We start from the raw sequence: 15,586 nt of genomic DNA, 5'->3' as shown, positions 1-15,586 counted from the left end.
GACACGCAGTGCACACATATGCAGTCGTGTAGAGGGGCTGGACTCACGCACACGCTGCCAGAGCGTCCTCTGTCCAAGCATCTCGCTGTGGTTCCCAAGCACCCTGCCAGGCAGGGTGTGCGCACAATATTTCACTCTAACAGCAAATCTGTCTCGAGCAGCCACACAAGGGAGCCACAAGAACTGGTTGCTGGGTAAAGGAGGATCCTAACTAAAAAACTGAAAGTGGCTGCTGAAGGCTGGCAGAGGGCTCTCTGTTAAGGTGGTCCTTACTGTCAGCCTCAGGCTCCACACGCCCTGGGTTCCCTCTGAACTGTGTTCATGCAATCCTCTGGATGCCTGGGACGTTCTTTGGGGAGTGCAGAGAAACCCTCTGGCTCCTAGGGGAGAACATCCCAGACGTTTCCTCTGATCAAAGCACCCCAAAAAAACCCCACCAAAGGGGCACTGTTCTTACAGAGAAAAGCAGCTGCCTCCCGAGGACACCCAGCCTGGCACTCCCCTGCTGAGGCAACAGCCTCCCAGGGAATCTGCTGCAGGATTGTGACCTTCAAGTTGGGATAATTATCACCTTCCCCAATGCTGTTGTCTTGGCCTGGGTGTCCTCCTCTCCCTTCAGCCCATGCCAGCAGCATTTAGTGAGCCATCTCCATTATTCAGCTGGATCCTGGGAATTGCACAGCATGGGGGCACATTGCTATTCAGATTCAGGTCAATATTAGTTTTTTAATGAATGAACCACTGCAAAGCTGCAGTGAAAACAAAGTTTGTGACTTTGGTGTCAAAAATCTGAACAGAGCAACCAAAACGCCTTCCCTCAGCCTTGCGGCCGCAGCACATTCACTTTTCCCTGATTCAGAGCCATTTATGCTCATTCCCACTTCAACAAAAACCTATAAAACTCTTCCAACGTGATGCAGTCCTAAATTAAATGCACTTTAACATTGCTATATAACAAGGGAGTCTTTGCTCTTTTAAATTAATGCATGCAGCTGAGAAGGGGACCTTTCCTGGAAAATTTATTCCACTTTATTTGGAGAAAACCCCACCTCGTTCCACCTTCTCTGAGAGCAGAGATGATTTTGTGTGTTATAATGAGGAATTTGTAATAACGAGAGCATTGTGTGTTCGAGTAACTACGAAGCCAACAACAGAAGACTTCTGTGAGCAGCAGTGTTTGTGTGATGTATGGTAATATTTTTCCTCAGTGCATTACAAAAGAAAAAAGCAAGATAAAAATATCTTCCATTTTCTCCCTAATTTGTAGTTTTCTGGTGTTAGCAAGGCTTATAAGACACATGCTCCCAATTAGCTGCTCCTCTTAATTTAAATGCTTCATAAATTATCTCCTGCGCTTGTGGATTATCACTTCATAATGCGAGTTAGCATTTAAATAAATAGCTGCGATGTAGGAAATTAGAGAGGTTTACAGTCTGAGGCAGCAGCATAATGAAGGAAAATACCACAGCAGCTGAACAGGGAGAGATGTGATGAGGCAGAGATTCTTTTTTTTTTTTTCCCCTTTTACCTACCAAATTTGGACTACAGCAGGGAAAATATGGGTCAGAACTCCAGGTGAGCAGGAGCTTTTTGTAATGGCTGAACACGAAGGGAACATGGAGAATTCTTAAGAGTGTAAAACGTCTGATTTAGCAAATATGATGCAATTAGGAAGTGACTTTTTTGAGCCAGCTCTTGGTTGCCTCAGAAGGTCGCCCCTTGGAAAGCAATTGGGCTGCTCATGTATGTCATACCTGAGCAGTACCCAACCCCTTCTGTTCTATCCTTTCAGAAAAAAAAAAAAATAAAATATGGGACTGGAGAGAAAAACAGCAGAACAAAGCAGAGCTGGAATTGCAGTGAGAAAATTTGGTGGGGAAAAGCCATGAGGGAGTCAGATGTAGAGTCATGGGGAATTCTAGAAATACATATATTTCTATATATATATATTGAAGCAAAGGAAGCAAGCACTGATTTTTAAGCCACATAACTTCTGCCATGTTTTTACCACCATTAATAAAACCAACCTATAGGCAATAAGAGTTTTTAAACATTGGCAGCAACTCCCCACAGCTATTTCAGCCCAGTCTCACAATTATTATCCTAAATGTAGAAAATTACAAAGACAGGGCAGGGAAAACCTCATGACAGCTCCTTGGGGGATTAAGGCTTTACCCCAATGCTTGCTGGTCTTGACTTTGGCGTCACTGCTGCTTTTTCTGCCCCAGGAGAAAACTGTGGGCAGGAATCCACCTTGTTTGACGGGCACTGAGCTCCTCAGGAGCTGCAAACAGGCACCAGTGGGCTCAGGACCCTTTGGTGTTGGTCTCACAGAGCACCCATGGCTGAGCACTGCAGCTCTGGGAAGTTCAGCTATCACAGCTCCCTGCTTGCTCACACACACAAAATGTCAAAATCATGGATTTTTTTTTTTTTTTTTCAAAAACACTGGGAAATCATAGAAGCCTTGACAGCCTTGACCAAAGTCCAGCCTTAGGCAGGAGTAAAGTTATTAGTTACCTTATTTCCTGGAGAAAGCCTGACACATTAGGATTTCACAGCGGCTGGCTCTAAGTGTAACGGGCAGGGTGTGATTTTACTCCCTGGGTTTTGCAGTTCCATTTCAGCAGGTTGAATACATTTTGCTGTAGGACAGAGCAAATGATTTGGGCAGGTTCTTGCATCAGCACAAGGCCCTCGGCGCTTAATGGGAGTTTGTGCCCAAGTGACAGCATGATTTGAGTGTCCGCTGTATTTAATACTCTTCAAGAGCGGGGGTCAAATTGTCTCATCATTTACATCCCTACAACCCTGCTGATCCCAGGGGAGCTGAGCTTCCTCTGAACTCGACAGGAATGAACATGGGCAACTGGACTGAAACCTGCTGGAAGAAGATTTCTGCCTGGACCCCTCAGGAGTCAGGGGGAGTCTGCAGCTGCTGCTTCGGGACATGGTTCACCCTGCAGAGAGTTCGAGCACAGCAGGAGCCTTGTTTGATCCTATCATTTTCTATTCCAACACGTAGTGTTTAGAAAGGGAAAAAGGGACTGATCCCACTCCAACCAACACCTGAAAGTTTACAGCTCTTCATCTCTCCAAGTTTCCAGGTGCTAAAGGAAAGGCGCTGGGGGCCACACCGTACCTCTGCTCAGCCCTGAAGTGGCTCTGTCCTCTGGGGCATATTTGCATCTCTGTTATCACTTTGTCTTCTGAACCAGGCAGGAATGGCCACAGGTGCTCCTGGCTTATTCTGTGCCTGAGCCAGATAAGCCTCAATTTCTCTGGACTGTTAGCACACAGAAAGCAGCTCCTCTGTCCCAGCTGCAAGGGCTCTTCAGGTCTAAGGAAAACCTGGCAAAAGTCTTGAATTCTGAATGCAGGAGGCAGGACTGGAAGCCCTAGGACTGGATTTCTTCAGGGAAATGGTGCCACTTCTTTTACAGAATCACCTTTTCTTCCTAAAGGGCACTTTAAATAATAAAATTGGAAGCTGCCGCATATCTTTCCAACTGATCTACTAATCATATTTCTTCAAATTTTATATCCCTGACCCTTGTAAAGGGATTGCAAGGAAGGCATTTTTTAAGCTGCATTTTAATAAGTCAATATGAAAGCTCAAAATTATTTAAAGCTTCTTAAATAGGATTATATTTGATTTCTTGTGGGAATAGTGAGGGATAGTCTAGTAAAGACGTTCTGTCCTGCTGAGGTTTTATTACATTAAAGAAACAGCATCCTTTTTTAACAGCAAAAACTTTATCTATTCTCTAATGAAAATGGAGATTGTTCTGCACATGAGGTGACTGAAGTTGGAAAGTTCCTGCATCTTTGATCAGAGATTAGAGTTTCTCCTTGAGTGAAAGCTGAGAGATTCCTGAACCAGAGGTTCACCTGAATTTAACAAGTTGTCTCCTCATCTAAAATATTTGAATTTTCTTCTAGGAGGTACCACAAGTGTATTGACTTCAGACAAATTCTGCTGTGAAATAACAGGTAGCTCTCAAGGCAGGCAGTATCTCATTTGCAGCCAGGGATTTAATTTGGCCTAAGAATCAGAGGTCTGTGCTGCTGGGGAACTATTTTACTGTATAGGAAATGTCATATCCAGTCTGCTCTGAAAGACCCACAGCCAAATTCTCACTTGAATTCAACTCCTTTAATGTCAGTGTGACTTACATGAGGGCTATACTGGCAGCACTTAGCTTAGGATGTTCTATTGCACCCAAATAAAAGCAGGGGAGTGAAATAAAAACTACCTGCAGGAAGCTGGAACAGCAGCTTCACTGAGCTGAGTTGCTCTGGACAATCTGGGCCAACATCTGGCCTTGAGAACATAAAGGGATTTTTCTTGAAGTAGCAGATGGGGAGGTTCAAAGAACAGATATTATTAAGGATGAAACACAAAGAAAAGGTCATAACTGCTGAAAGGGGACAGAACCTTAAAAAAAAAAAGAGAAACCAAACTGAAAACCAGAACCATTGTCCATTCTCTTTAACAATTAGAGAATGTTCTTTCATTCTCAAGTAGTCCACACCCTTCTCTCAGCTAAACCTCAGTGTCCTCACTGAAGCCAGTCATTGACCAACAGCGCTCCCTGGTACAATTTGACTTCGGGGTTTGCAGCACAGCAAAGTATCCCCAGGGCTGTGGTTCTCTGGGAAATGACAACCCCACTACACCCTTTCCAGCTCCTCCCTGGCCCCACTTTTCTCTGGGAAGTCAACAGCAAAGATGGTAAAATTGCCCTTTTTTTCTTTTCTTTTTTTTTTGGTCAAGATGCTGCATGCTATTCTGCCCATGTTATAACCTGAGCTTCCAAAACTGCTGCCACATCAAGGACAGAATTATTTTCCTGATTTTCCCACACTGATCTGTCCATCCATGCCTCCATTTTCCCACTGATGTCACTTGTAGGGAGAACAGAGAGGTCCTTCTCCATCCAGCTGCTCCAGCTCCACCCCATGCTGCCCCAAACCTCCCTGCCATTGTCCCTGCACATCCTCAAATCTATCCCAGGCTCATTCTGTCTCTTAGAGGTGAATGGTGGTTGTAGCTCAAGAAAAATCAGGCACAGGTAAGACCTCACTCAGCAGTAGCTGTAACCTGCACATTCATTTAGCCTGAATAACCCATCCCTCCTGCCAAGGGCTTTGTCTTCTGACTACAGCCCACGTTCCTTCCTCAGGGCTGAGAGCAGGCAAGGGCTGATGTGAACTTCACAAGCTGTGACACCCTCTACAGAAACACATGTGCTTCTTTGACCTTCAGCTCTGGCACAAAATACCTTACACAGACACAAATTTATCTTAAAGCTGGGAGCAGATTTAATAGAGCAGGAGAAGATCGTTTTCAATATTTCCATCTCAATTATAGTCATACACCTCGGCGAGTCTCAGCCTTTGGGGCTGTACCTGGGCTGGCTGCTCCCAGCGTGGAGACTGTCGGCAGAATCAGCAGAAATAGCACAACTGGGCAAGGTGTTGGTGATTTATCAATGCTGAAGTAATTCATCCTGACACGGAGACGCCGAGGAGGGGCTCAGGGTCCAGCAGATGCCCCCAAAGACCTGAGAGTTATATGGTGCCACACATCGACAGTGGCAGACCTGGGATCTGACTCCTTAGCACAAAACATCCTTTTTTTTTTTTTCCTAAACCCATTTTCAAACAGCAGGAAGAAGCAGTCCTGTTACAGAGAAAGGCAGTTTTAACAGCTGCAAGGCCCTCCTGCTAAAATTGTCCCTCCAACAGTGCACTATCTACTAACTCCATAAAGAGTGACTGGTACTCAGAGTCCCAGAATTTTTGGGGCAAACAAGATTTTTCAATGGAAAACTAGAAGGTGATTACATCCAAGAAGACAAATGCAAGTATTGTGTACGCAAATACTCTCATATCTGCCTGGCCCTTTAAAGCCAAAATGATAGAGTTCATTTGCATTTAGATCTCTTTGGCTCCCTCTTTTCATCTAAAGACAAATCCTCACAAAGGCTGCTTAATTAGACCAAATTAGATTTCCACCTAGTGGCTTGTCATTCATTAGGAAATGCTGTTCTTTTTTTTTGGTTTTGGTAATTATAAGCCGGTCTCGCAGTGTTCACTTCAGGTTCAAAGTCTGACTTGCATTCATGATTTTGTGCAGATGAGAGGAAAATTATTCAGTCGCATCAAGTCTGCCCATTTTACAAGTTGGATAAAGATCATCGCCGGAGTCTTTTATGTAATGGGGTATACTCTTTCTTAAGTCTTTAATGATTAATTGTAATAGCATATCTCGTGGCAATTTTCAAGACTAAAAGCTAAGTGCAAACAGTCGGAATGCGCAGTGACTGTATCAGACACTGGGTGCTTCCCTGGACGGGGGTTCCTGTGTCAGGCTCTCTGTGTGTGGCCCTGTTGGTGTTCCAGCCCTGTTGGGAGCAAGAAAACAGCAAGGAGCTGTGTAGGGAGAGCCTGGGCTGGAAGTGCTGCCTGCCTTCTCTCCTTGCCCTCTGTAACCCAGCGAGGGGGATGCCTCTGCTGCCAGCCTTACACAAAACGCGGCTTCTGGAGGGGAAAATCGTTCAAATCCACACCTGACACTCAAAGGTTGGTGTCTAATAAGGCTGCAGCTCCCAGGGCAGGTCAGTCAGGAGCACAGGTTAGTGGAGATTGCACTTGTAGGTGTACTCCGGGTTAGCAGCGTGGCTGCCCTGTCTGGAGTATTTGTAATGAAAGGAGTTAAACTCACAGCAAGATCCTTGAGTTCTGCTGTTTCTGACTCCAAGGGCAGCAGTTTGCCCAACCATCACCCTTTTCTCTGGAAAGAGAAAGATTCTTGCACCACTATAGAAGACTAGGATGATTTGGTCTCACTCTCTTCTCTCCCTAGTCCAAACTCCATTTCCTTTGTTGTCCTACATGGGCATTCCCTGCCTCAGTTTCCCATTTATTACAGACTATTAATGCTCAGTGGCACATCTTGAAGCTTAATAAATCAGAGGCAGATCTTGTGATAGTCCATCAAGCAAAACTTCCTTTGGTTTTGACCTTTAACGCTTACGAAAATCTTCGAAGACAACTGCCAACTTTATTAATAATAATCTTCTTGGGAGTGGAAGTTACAAGTAGTTGGCACCAGGCAGCTCAGCAGCCACCAGCCCCTGCAAGGATTTCTTCTGCACTAACAAACCCAGATTTTTCAGGTGTGTTTTTGTAACAGTATTCTTTTTTTTTTCCTTGAGAAAGTTTTTCCTTCCACCTTTAAAAAAAAAACACCCCGAAATCTCATCAAATTTGCCTTCCTCAAAACACTGAACATTCCCTTTCTCATCTACCTAAACCTGATGTTGAGTTACTGTCCCCCAGAGGCTTTCAGTAGCTCAGTTCTGATGTATCCCTGCACTTTGTAGCTCACTGCCTTCTTAGAGTGTAATCAAACATCAAGCTAAGTAGCAAATAAATCTCCCGATCTCATAAGCTGCACAGCAAGATCATGTAAATGCAAATGAAGGGCTTGATTTCAAGCTGTCGCGGGGGGAAGGAGGGAAAAATGCTGGGCCCTGTCACCGCAATCACTTCACTCTGCAAGGGCAGTAAATCTGCAATAATAATAGTAATGGCAGCGTGACGGGAGGCTTTACTGTACAAGGGGGTGTAATGAAAAGGGGAACAGAAGGTAGGAAGGAGGCAGGGCCTGGCAGGCTGGAAATGCACCGGCACAGAGTTTGCAGGTGTCCACAGGGCAGAGCCAGAGAGGAGGGGATGGGGCAGCCCTGGCTGAGTCGGAGCACAGAGGATTTGCCCAGCATCCCCTCCCGGGGAAAGGCTGCAGAGGCAGGGATTAGAAATCCACGTCTCTTTCTGTACCTCTCTGCATGGACACGTCCCCCATCTCTCTCAGTCATCTTTAGAAAATTGATGCAATGTGCTTTGCTGAGCTGTGAACACCAGGGGATGGAACACAAATAAGTCTTGCGAAAAAAAACCTGGAATCCTTAAAAATTTCGCATTTCCTTAAACCTTTGCAACACCTCCACCTCTAGAAACAGACCCCTTTCAGAGCCTTCCTCCTCCTTCACAGCAAACGTTTTCCAGCACTCAAATACAAATCCAAGGCTCAAGTCCAAGGCTGCACAGGTCAGAAATTACCTGGCAAAGGCTGGGGATAACTCAGTACACCCAACAGCGCTCACTTTTCAGCCAACCTAGCTATCCCCACTGATCAGACACCCCCAGCACTGCAGCACGACCGGTGGGAGCACAGCAGCCTCCAAACCCAGCCCAGACACACCTGGTTCAAACAGGGAAATTACCCTGTCTAAAAGGAAAGGATGCATCAGCCAAGCCTTTAAAGACAGTTTTGGAGAGCAAACAAAGCCTCAGCGCACATCTCCCGTAGCCCTGAGAGGTGTTGATCTCTGCTGGGTGCTCTGGGAATGCTTCAGGAAAAGGTCTAGAGCTATCTTTTCCAAAGTGGCTGGATAAACAGCATTTAGGATGCTGGATTTTCCTCGCTGAGGTCGTAAAGGGAGAAAACTTGCAGAAGGTACCCAGAGAAAATTAGGACCGCCTGGGATGCAGAGAGAGACGGTTTTAATTAGAGCCAAGAGGTGGGAAATAAGGCAGAGAAATGACATCTTAATGAGGTTTAATGAAGTTGTCTGCTGATGGGCACAGCTGTCAGACAGATCTGTATTCCAGCCAAGCAGCTTTGTGACAGGCTAAACCTGAACACAGGGAACAGTGCTGGAACTGGGGGAGAAAGGGAAAAAAAAAAAAAACCTTCTGCATCAACTTTGACTCAGTTTCCCCACTGCTTTATGACAGAGCACACCTATAATGCCCCAGGACAAACAAATGAAACCAGCCCATGAGCTGGAAACAGCATTTTGCTAGTTTATGAATGAGAAAGGCTGTAATCTTGAATTACGCCGAGCAAGATTCATTCCTGCTACATCCTTCCCCTTCTTTGCTTTTGTAGGTAAAAGATGTTGGCAGGCAACCAGAATCCTCTGAGTTCGTTGATTTTTCTTCAAGGCACAGATTCTCTCCATGTTCAACATATTGGACCAGATTTTTTTTTTTAAATTAATTATCCAGCACCTTCAGCTTTATTTATTCAGTGCAAAGTGACTGTAAAATGCCACCTGATCATAAAAGGAAACAGCATGCACTCATTTTGTGATGGAGTAAACACCCAACTGTGCTAACTTCAGGTGCTCTGCAGAAGGGACTCCTTAAATTCCCATCATTTTTTCCATTCTACAGAGTCCTGCACTCGAGGCTCTGGAGGCAGCTTTCCCACAGGTCACAAACCTCTCTCCTCTCCCGCAGTTTCTCAGTGATTTTTCTCCCACCACAACAGATTTCTGACCTCACTTCCCTGCTCCCTTACCGGAACATGATCCCAGGAAAACGCCTTTTACTCAATGCATCCGAGGACCATTACACCATTTCCCTTGTACACCGGTGACAGCTAACCCAAAAATAGCCGTAAATACAGGAGGAACAGAACAGATCCGCAACGAAAGCTCCTTTATCATCGCTGGCAGCGCTTCGCGCGCGCTCCCGGCACACACGGAGAGCACATATGGTTTGTCACTGCCGGGTGGCACCGCAGCCCTGCTGGCACTAAATCCCCACTCAGTGCCCTCGTGCTCGGTGCTGGACAGGGGACAGAGCTCCCTGAGCTCAAGGCTCGTGGGGAAACGCGGCCGTGGTCGCATCGCGTGGCTGAGTCGATGGTTTTTAGAAAGGGCCGCTTGCAACAAAGGATCGGGAGTTTGGCACAGGGCAGGTCCCTGAAACTCATTTTCCGGTGAAGTTGTTCTCCTGAGAGCCCTGGAAAGTGCCACACCTCCTTTAGAGTGTCAAAAGTGTAAAAGTTTGAGGAATTATAAGAGCATTTTAGAGAGCTCCATACAGAGCCCTGTGGAAAGGTGCCTGTTCTGGACAGGGGTTATTAACCCTCGCTCTCCAGGCAAAACTGGTTCAGTGAGAGTTTTGTCTGAGCTGAGGGTGATGCAGAAGAGCACATTGGAAAGCAGCCACCATGCTGGCAGTGTACAGGAGCTGCTCTGAGGCCCTGGCCAGGATTTGCACAGCGCTGACTGGGAGTAAAAGGAAAATTTTGGTGTGGACAATGCTCCTACACAAGCAGCTCCAGTGAGCTGGGTCCCTTATCAACCTGCACAGCCTCAGCCTGCCACGGTGGATCATTTGCAGTTTCATTTTCACTGTGTCTCTGCAGAAAGGGCTGGATTTGATTCAGCAGCTCCTGACCCACAGCACTCACTCTGCAGTGTGATAATGGCTATCTCAGCATCAGCGCTCAGTGGTTCGCCCGTGAGAAGCACCAGGGTGGTATTTCAGCACTTTCATTCTCCCAACAAGACCTGCCAACACCTACAACACCCCAGCTCTTCTAACACCCTTCCCACGGAAAATAACCTGTCCCAAAGCAGCCACATCCTGCCCTCAGCGCTCCTGGGGACTCTACTCCACCTTCCCCTGTGCCAGGATCTCTCCCCTTCCCTCCTCTGCCGCCTCCCTTTCAAGCAGCAATGAGGTTTCAAGACACACATCCTGCAGTGACTTCACCATGGAGATGGGAGGTGGAGCCAAAACGGTGAGGGGAGGTCAGTTAATCCCACAGACACCACCAGGCTGGGACACACATGAACTGGGGAAGAGTTCATTTGAAAACTAAATAGAAATGATGTTATTGAGCTGAAGTTGTTCTCTGTGCTATAAACCCCAGGCTCTGCTCTCCCTTCTTCATCTCCCTTATCCTCCTCCTGCAGCATGCCTTGTGTCTTGATTATTCCCAGGCAGGAGCAGCCACGTGATTGTGCCTGGGGAAGTTTATGTCGGTCTTCAGGGAGGATGCACAACTTGGAAATGAAATAAAGACTAGCTGCTGTCTCCCCAGCAGACACCACAGCTGGGCATCCCTGCCAAAGAAGAGATTAACCAGACAAGAATACTTCAAGTCCATATCTATTGAGTCAGGATCCCTATTTCCAGCAAGGCTAGATCTCTTTACAACTCAAAACTTGAGTGAAATTCAGCTCATTTTTGCACTGTGGCACTCACTTGTGCAGTGGGATTCAAACCCTTGCCAAATGGACACTCCTGGTACTTGTGGCCGTGTTCTATTATAAACTTCTGTTTTCAGGGGCTTTATCTTATCAGAAAAGGTCTTTATGCGTCTCTATTAATGCTCTATATGCTTCTCTCTTCCCTTTTCTGCAGCCAGAACTGGGGAAGCCCATGAGAAACTGCTACTCCCTGCCAGGCCCTGATTTTACCTATGGGATGTACATGCACAGGAGAGATGGAGGAGTCCCTGAAGGTAGGACACCACCCCTAAAACACAGAACTGCAACAAAGCCCTAATGCTGGTAGGAAGTCTCCTCTCCTTCCCATCAAGCTGGAAGTGCAGAACTCCAGCATTTACCCGCTTTCATTAATATCACCCCAATTGCTTGGTGACCAGTGAAGTTTCTCTGTGACATTGGAAACTTTCAGAGGCTCACACTCAGCCCAGGGAGGGCACACCTGCAAAGGGTGATGCACCTGGGCACTGCCATAGCTCTGTCAGGCTTCCTGCTCTCAGGGACAATTTCCCTGTCAAATCAGACTTCCTGAGCGGGGCAGAGGGTGAAAAGACATCCAATTCCTACAGGATGCAGTGGGCATGAAGCTCACAAAAGGAACTTTAGCCACACAAGACCCCCATGCACACACATCCCTCTGCTTTCCCAAACAGGAGCTAACCGAGGCACCTCCTCTTTTTCTCTATTTCCTTGCACCTCCAGCCATAGGCCACTGGGATTCAGTGAAGGCCAAGCCTCATAAAAGGGTCATGCCCCGAGACTTCGTGGCCATGGGCCGTGGGGCTGTGGATGAAGGCTGCACCAGAGCCCGGGAATTTGCTCTGTACTACAAGTTCAAGGACACCCGCCAAAAGGATAAGGGGATACTCAGATACGGCGGCAAGGTACCTCCAGGCATGACTTTCGGCAGGCCATCACGGTAAGGGGGAAGATTTGGGCCCTCCCCAGAAGGAAATTATCCCTGCCTCACCCTCACACCCACACCTCTCCCCAGTCTCTTCAACCACTGTCCCCAAAACAGAAGTGTCCTGAACCTGGAGTCGCAGCATCACATCTGCGTCTGATGACACTTCTGTCAGATAATCAACAACCTGAATCTAACATACGTGACAGAACACAGCCTCATTTCACCTGTGGTATTAAGGGCTTGAAGCCTCTTAAAAATATCTTCAATGCCAACCCTTTAATCTAAAGGAATATGAAGAGCTGTCAGCCAGAAAATTGGCATCTCAGGGTCAGAAAATCAGAGCAACAGCATTTCTACCTGTCTGCACTGGTTGAAATACTCTGGTGGAGTTAAAGATCAGTTCAAGATCTTTATTCTACTCTTTCACACTTAGTTCATTGCCCTGCATTGGGCAGAAATTGGGAGCACAGCAGGACAGAGGCAAAGAAACTTCTCCCTGCCAGTGCAACTCCAGCACAAACCAGCGCTCAGAGCCTCTGAAAGTCCTGCAGCTGCTGGAGCCCAGGGGGGTTTCTTGCTCTGTGCAGGTCTGGACCAGACATTAGGTTTTATTTTAAGAGCTAGATAATAATCACTACCAGAAAAACAACAGCTACAAATTCCGGAGAAAAGACATGATGAACGGCACCGTGTATTTTACGTGATAGTAAATGGGCTTTGCATATGCAAATTGAATGGATTTTAAAATGGTATTTAATGACAATTTTCGTAGCAGACATTAACATTAATTGCATCAAAATGAAAATGTAGCATTAGCTTGCTGTTAGCTGCAAATGCCCCAGCTATAAAGCTTTATCTTTATCAGTATCAGCCCTCACCGATGTGACAGGGCTGCTCTGCAAATTGCAGGCAAAAGGGCTTTTATGCTGCAAAAGTATCCCCCAATGCAGGCCAAAATCAACATCAATTTTGCTTTATTTCTTCATAAACGGAGGTTAAATGGCTGCCTCTAAGAAACCCAGGCATGCTTCAAAAGTTTTAAGGAAAATCTGCAGACCCCACAATGGCAGGAGTAGTGAGAAAGGGCTTTTAATTGAAAGTTATTATTGTACAACTTGCCTGCTCTTTAATAGCTACCTTTTATGAGGACTGATTGTATTTATCCCTTTACTTTAAAAGCACATTATAGATAAAACCGAATTACCAGGATTATCAAGGAGTTGTTACAGCCATTTTGGTAAAAGTGGGAGTTTAACACACTTTCCCATGACTGGCAAGAGACCAGCTTTGGTGAGCACCCCTGGGACAAGCTGGTGCCTGGTCACAGCTCACCAGATTCAGCAAGATCCATCTTCCCAAAAATGACCTGGTTGCCAATGGATTTCAGTTGGGTTTGGACTCTAAGCCCCGTTTGTGATCTCAGTGCTGCTTCCTGGGAAGGTGCTCCCAAGTAAGGCACATGCTTGTCTGGGGGCAGAAGAAAGCGCTGCCAAATGACCTTTTTTCACAACTCCAAGCACTTCGTGTCTTTAAGAAATAACAGATCTGATTGACACCTTGGGTGCAGTGAAGTCTTTCAGCAAATACAGCGCTCACCTGTCTTCCCCTAGCACTGACAGTGTGGCTGAGGAGGCCAGAGAGCAAAGGTGCTTTCCCATGGCACTGGAAGCACCTGGAGACACACTGCCTGATGATGGGGTGCTCTGGGACACCCTGCCCAGTCTGCACCCACAGCCCCGGTGCAGCTCTCTGCACAGTGGGAATTGCAGCCAGCCCACAGCCTCGGGAACCCAAATAACTCAGCAGCTATCCCAGCTGTGGCTGGGGTCCGTGGGTAATGGGCAAGGGATCCTTGAGCCCTGGTGCCTCACCTCCAGCCCTAAAGGCTCCTGTCTCCTGGAGACACCAGGGTCAGGAGTTCTCCCTAGGCTCACAGGCTGCAGCTCTCCTGGATCATCCCAAATAGAAACAAGCACAAAAGCTGTGGTTGCTATTAGTGCCTTGTTAATCTCTGCCTGGCCCTGCTGCTGCTCTAACTCAGATCACTCGTGCCTCTGCTTTCTGCTCACGGTGTGTGCAGCCTCAGACACTGCAGCAAGCTTTCTGAAGCCTTGAGGCCTCTTTCCTTTCTTTTCCTGGGATATTTACCTTCAAAGGTCACCCATACCCCTCAATAATTCCCCCTGGGCACCTTCCAGGGGAGAGAAGCAGCGCTGCTTTTTGCTGATTCCCCTCCATTCTCTCCCTCCCTTTTCCCAGAGTAATGTTTGCTACGAATCATGTGGCCAGCTTTGTTGTGAGAGTCATAAAAAGGACATTTTTCATCTCTCCTTTTTCCTGCTCTCTCTCCCTTCTCTCTCTCAGTACCAGACAGAGATTTATTCCTTCCCTGATGCCTGTGGCATTCGGAGCCGGGAGGGGTCAGGGGAGGCACTGATGGGACATAACAGATAATGCAGTGATTCCCCAGGGCCTTGTCCAGCTCCGGAGCCGATCCATCAGCAGGCAGCGCTCGTGCCAAGGTCAGCAGTAACGAGGATGTGGTGGGGTCCCAGCCTCCCCTGTGGGGCATCCTCCAGCCAGGCTCCCCCGGGTCGTGCTCAGCTTCTGAGCCCTACAAGAGCTGATTTGTGCAACCACGCTCTGCAGGAGAGGACACGTCCACCGTGGCACTGGGCTAACAGCACACAGGCTCAGCCTCACCTCTCCCAGCCTTCCTCATCTTCCAAGGAAAATTCCCATCTTTGACAGCCCCCTCCAGGAGCTAAACCCCATCCACGTGCTCTGTGCACAGCACATTACAGAGCTGCTGAGGGTTGCTGTCCTCCCAGGTCTTTTCATCCAGAATGACCCCACAGGTGTTTCCAGCCCCCATACTCTGCAATAATGATCTTGTTTTACAAGGAGGAGGTTGGAGGGCACTGAGTGTGCTGGGTTTGATTATACTAGAGACCTAAAGGCACAGAGGGTCTGTGAAGACCTCCAGGATCTTCACTGGTGTCACCGCAGCCTGCTATTCAAGGTGTATTTGGAACCCTTAATAGGTGTCCAGACCCACATTTATCCTCCTGACCACCTTCTCTGACTGAGCTTCACCGCACACTGAAATCAGCCAGCATTAAAAGATCATTTTTTGGAATGAGAAGTGAACACAAAGACGTGGATGCTGTCTACAGCTAGATTTTAGATCTGTGCAAGGTCACACAAGGAGTTTGAAGCCAGAACAGTCCAGCACACAGTTGGTACCCCAAGCACCAGCTCTGTCCCCAGGAGTGAGGGGGGCAGAGTGCACCCTCAGCATGGACAGCAGCACTGCCAGGGCTGCTCGGAGGAAAAAGCTTCCAATCACCTCTTGGTGAGCGTCCTAATTCTGCCTGCTACGCCCCAGAACCTATTCCTGGAGACGAGGACTGCACAGACGTGCCATCCTCTGCCATCCTGCACCTGTACCTGCTCCAAAGCCTGCATGGCCATGACCCTGCCTCCCACGGGCTGCCGTGCACTTGGCAGTTGGCCTGGAGGTTGGGCTGACCTTGGGTGTGCTGGCAGGATTTCCCTGGCACTCTGTCATCCCCAGGGC

At 47.5% G+C, this 15,586-nt stretch overlaps 1 protein-coding gene across 1 annotated transcript in view; it reads left to right on the top strand.

The window, feature by feature from the left end:
* CFAP77 (cilia and flagella associated protein 77) overlaps positions 1-15,586 on the top strand; it is a 57,147-nt gene that overhangs the window by 22,390 nt on the left and 19,171 nt on the right. The window contains exons 3-4 of the mRNA XM_040083600.2: positions 11,236-11,335; positions 11,802-12,018. Of these exons, the coding sequence (XP_039939534.1) occupies positions 11,236-11,335; positions 11,802-12,018 (317 nt within the window). The remainder of the gene's footprint in view (positions 1-11,235; positions 11,336-11,801; positions 12,019-15,586) is intronic.

The sequence above is a fragment of the Hirundo rustica genome, chromosome 20 (genome assembly GCF_015227805.2).
Source record: "Hirundo rustica isolate bHirRus1 chromosome 20, bHirRus1.pri.v3, whole genome shotgun sequence".
NCBI classification, from domain to species: domain Eukaryota; kingdom Metazoa; phylum Chordata; class Aves; order Passeriformes; family Hirundinidae; genus Hirundo; species Hirundo rustica.
This window is presented reverse-complemented; position numbering and strand designations above follow the sequence as displayed.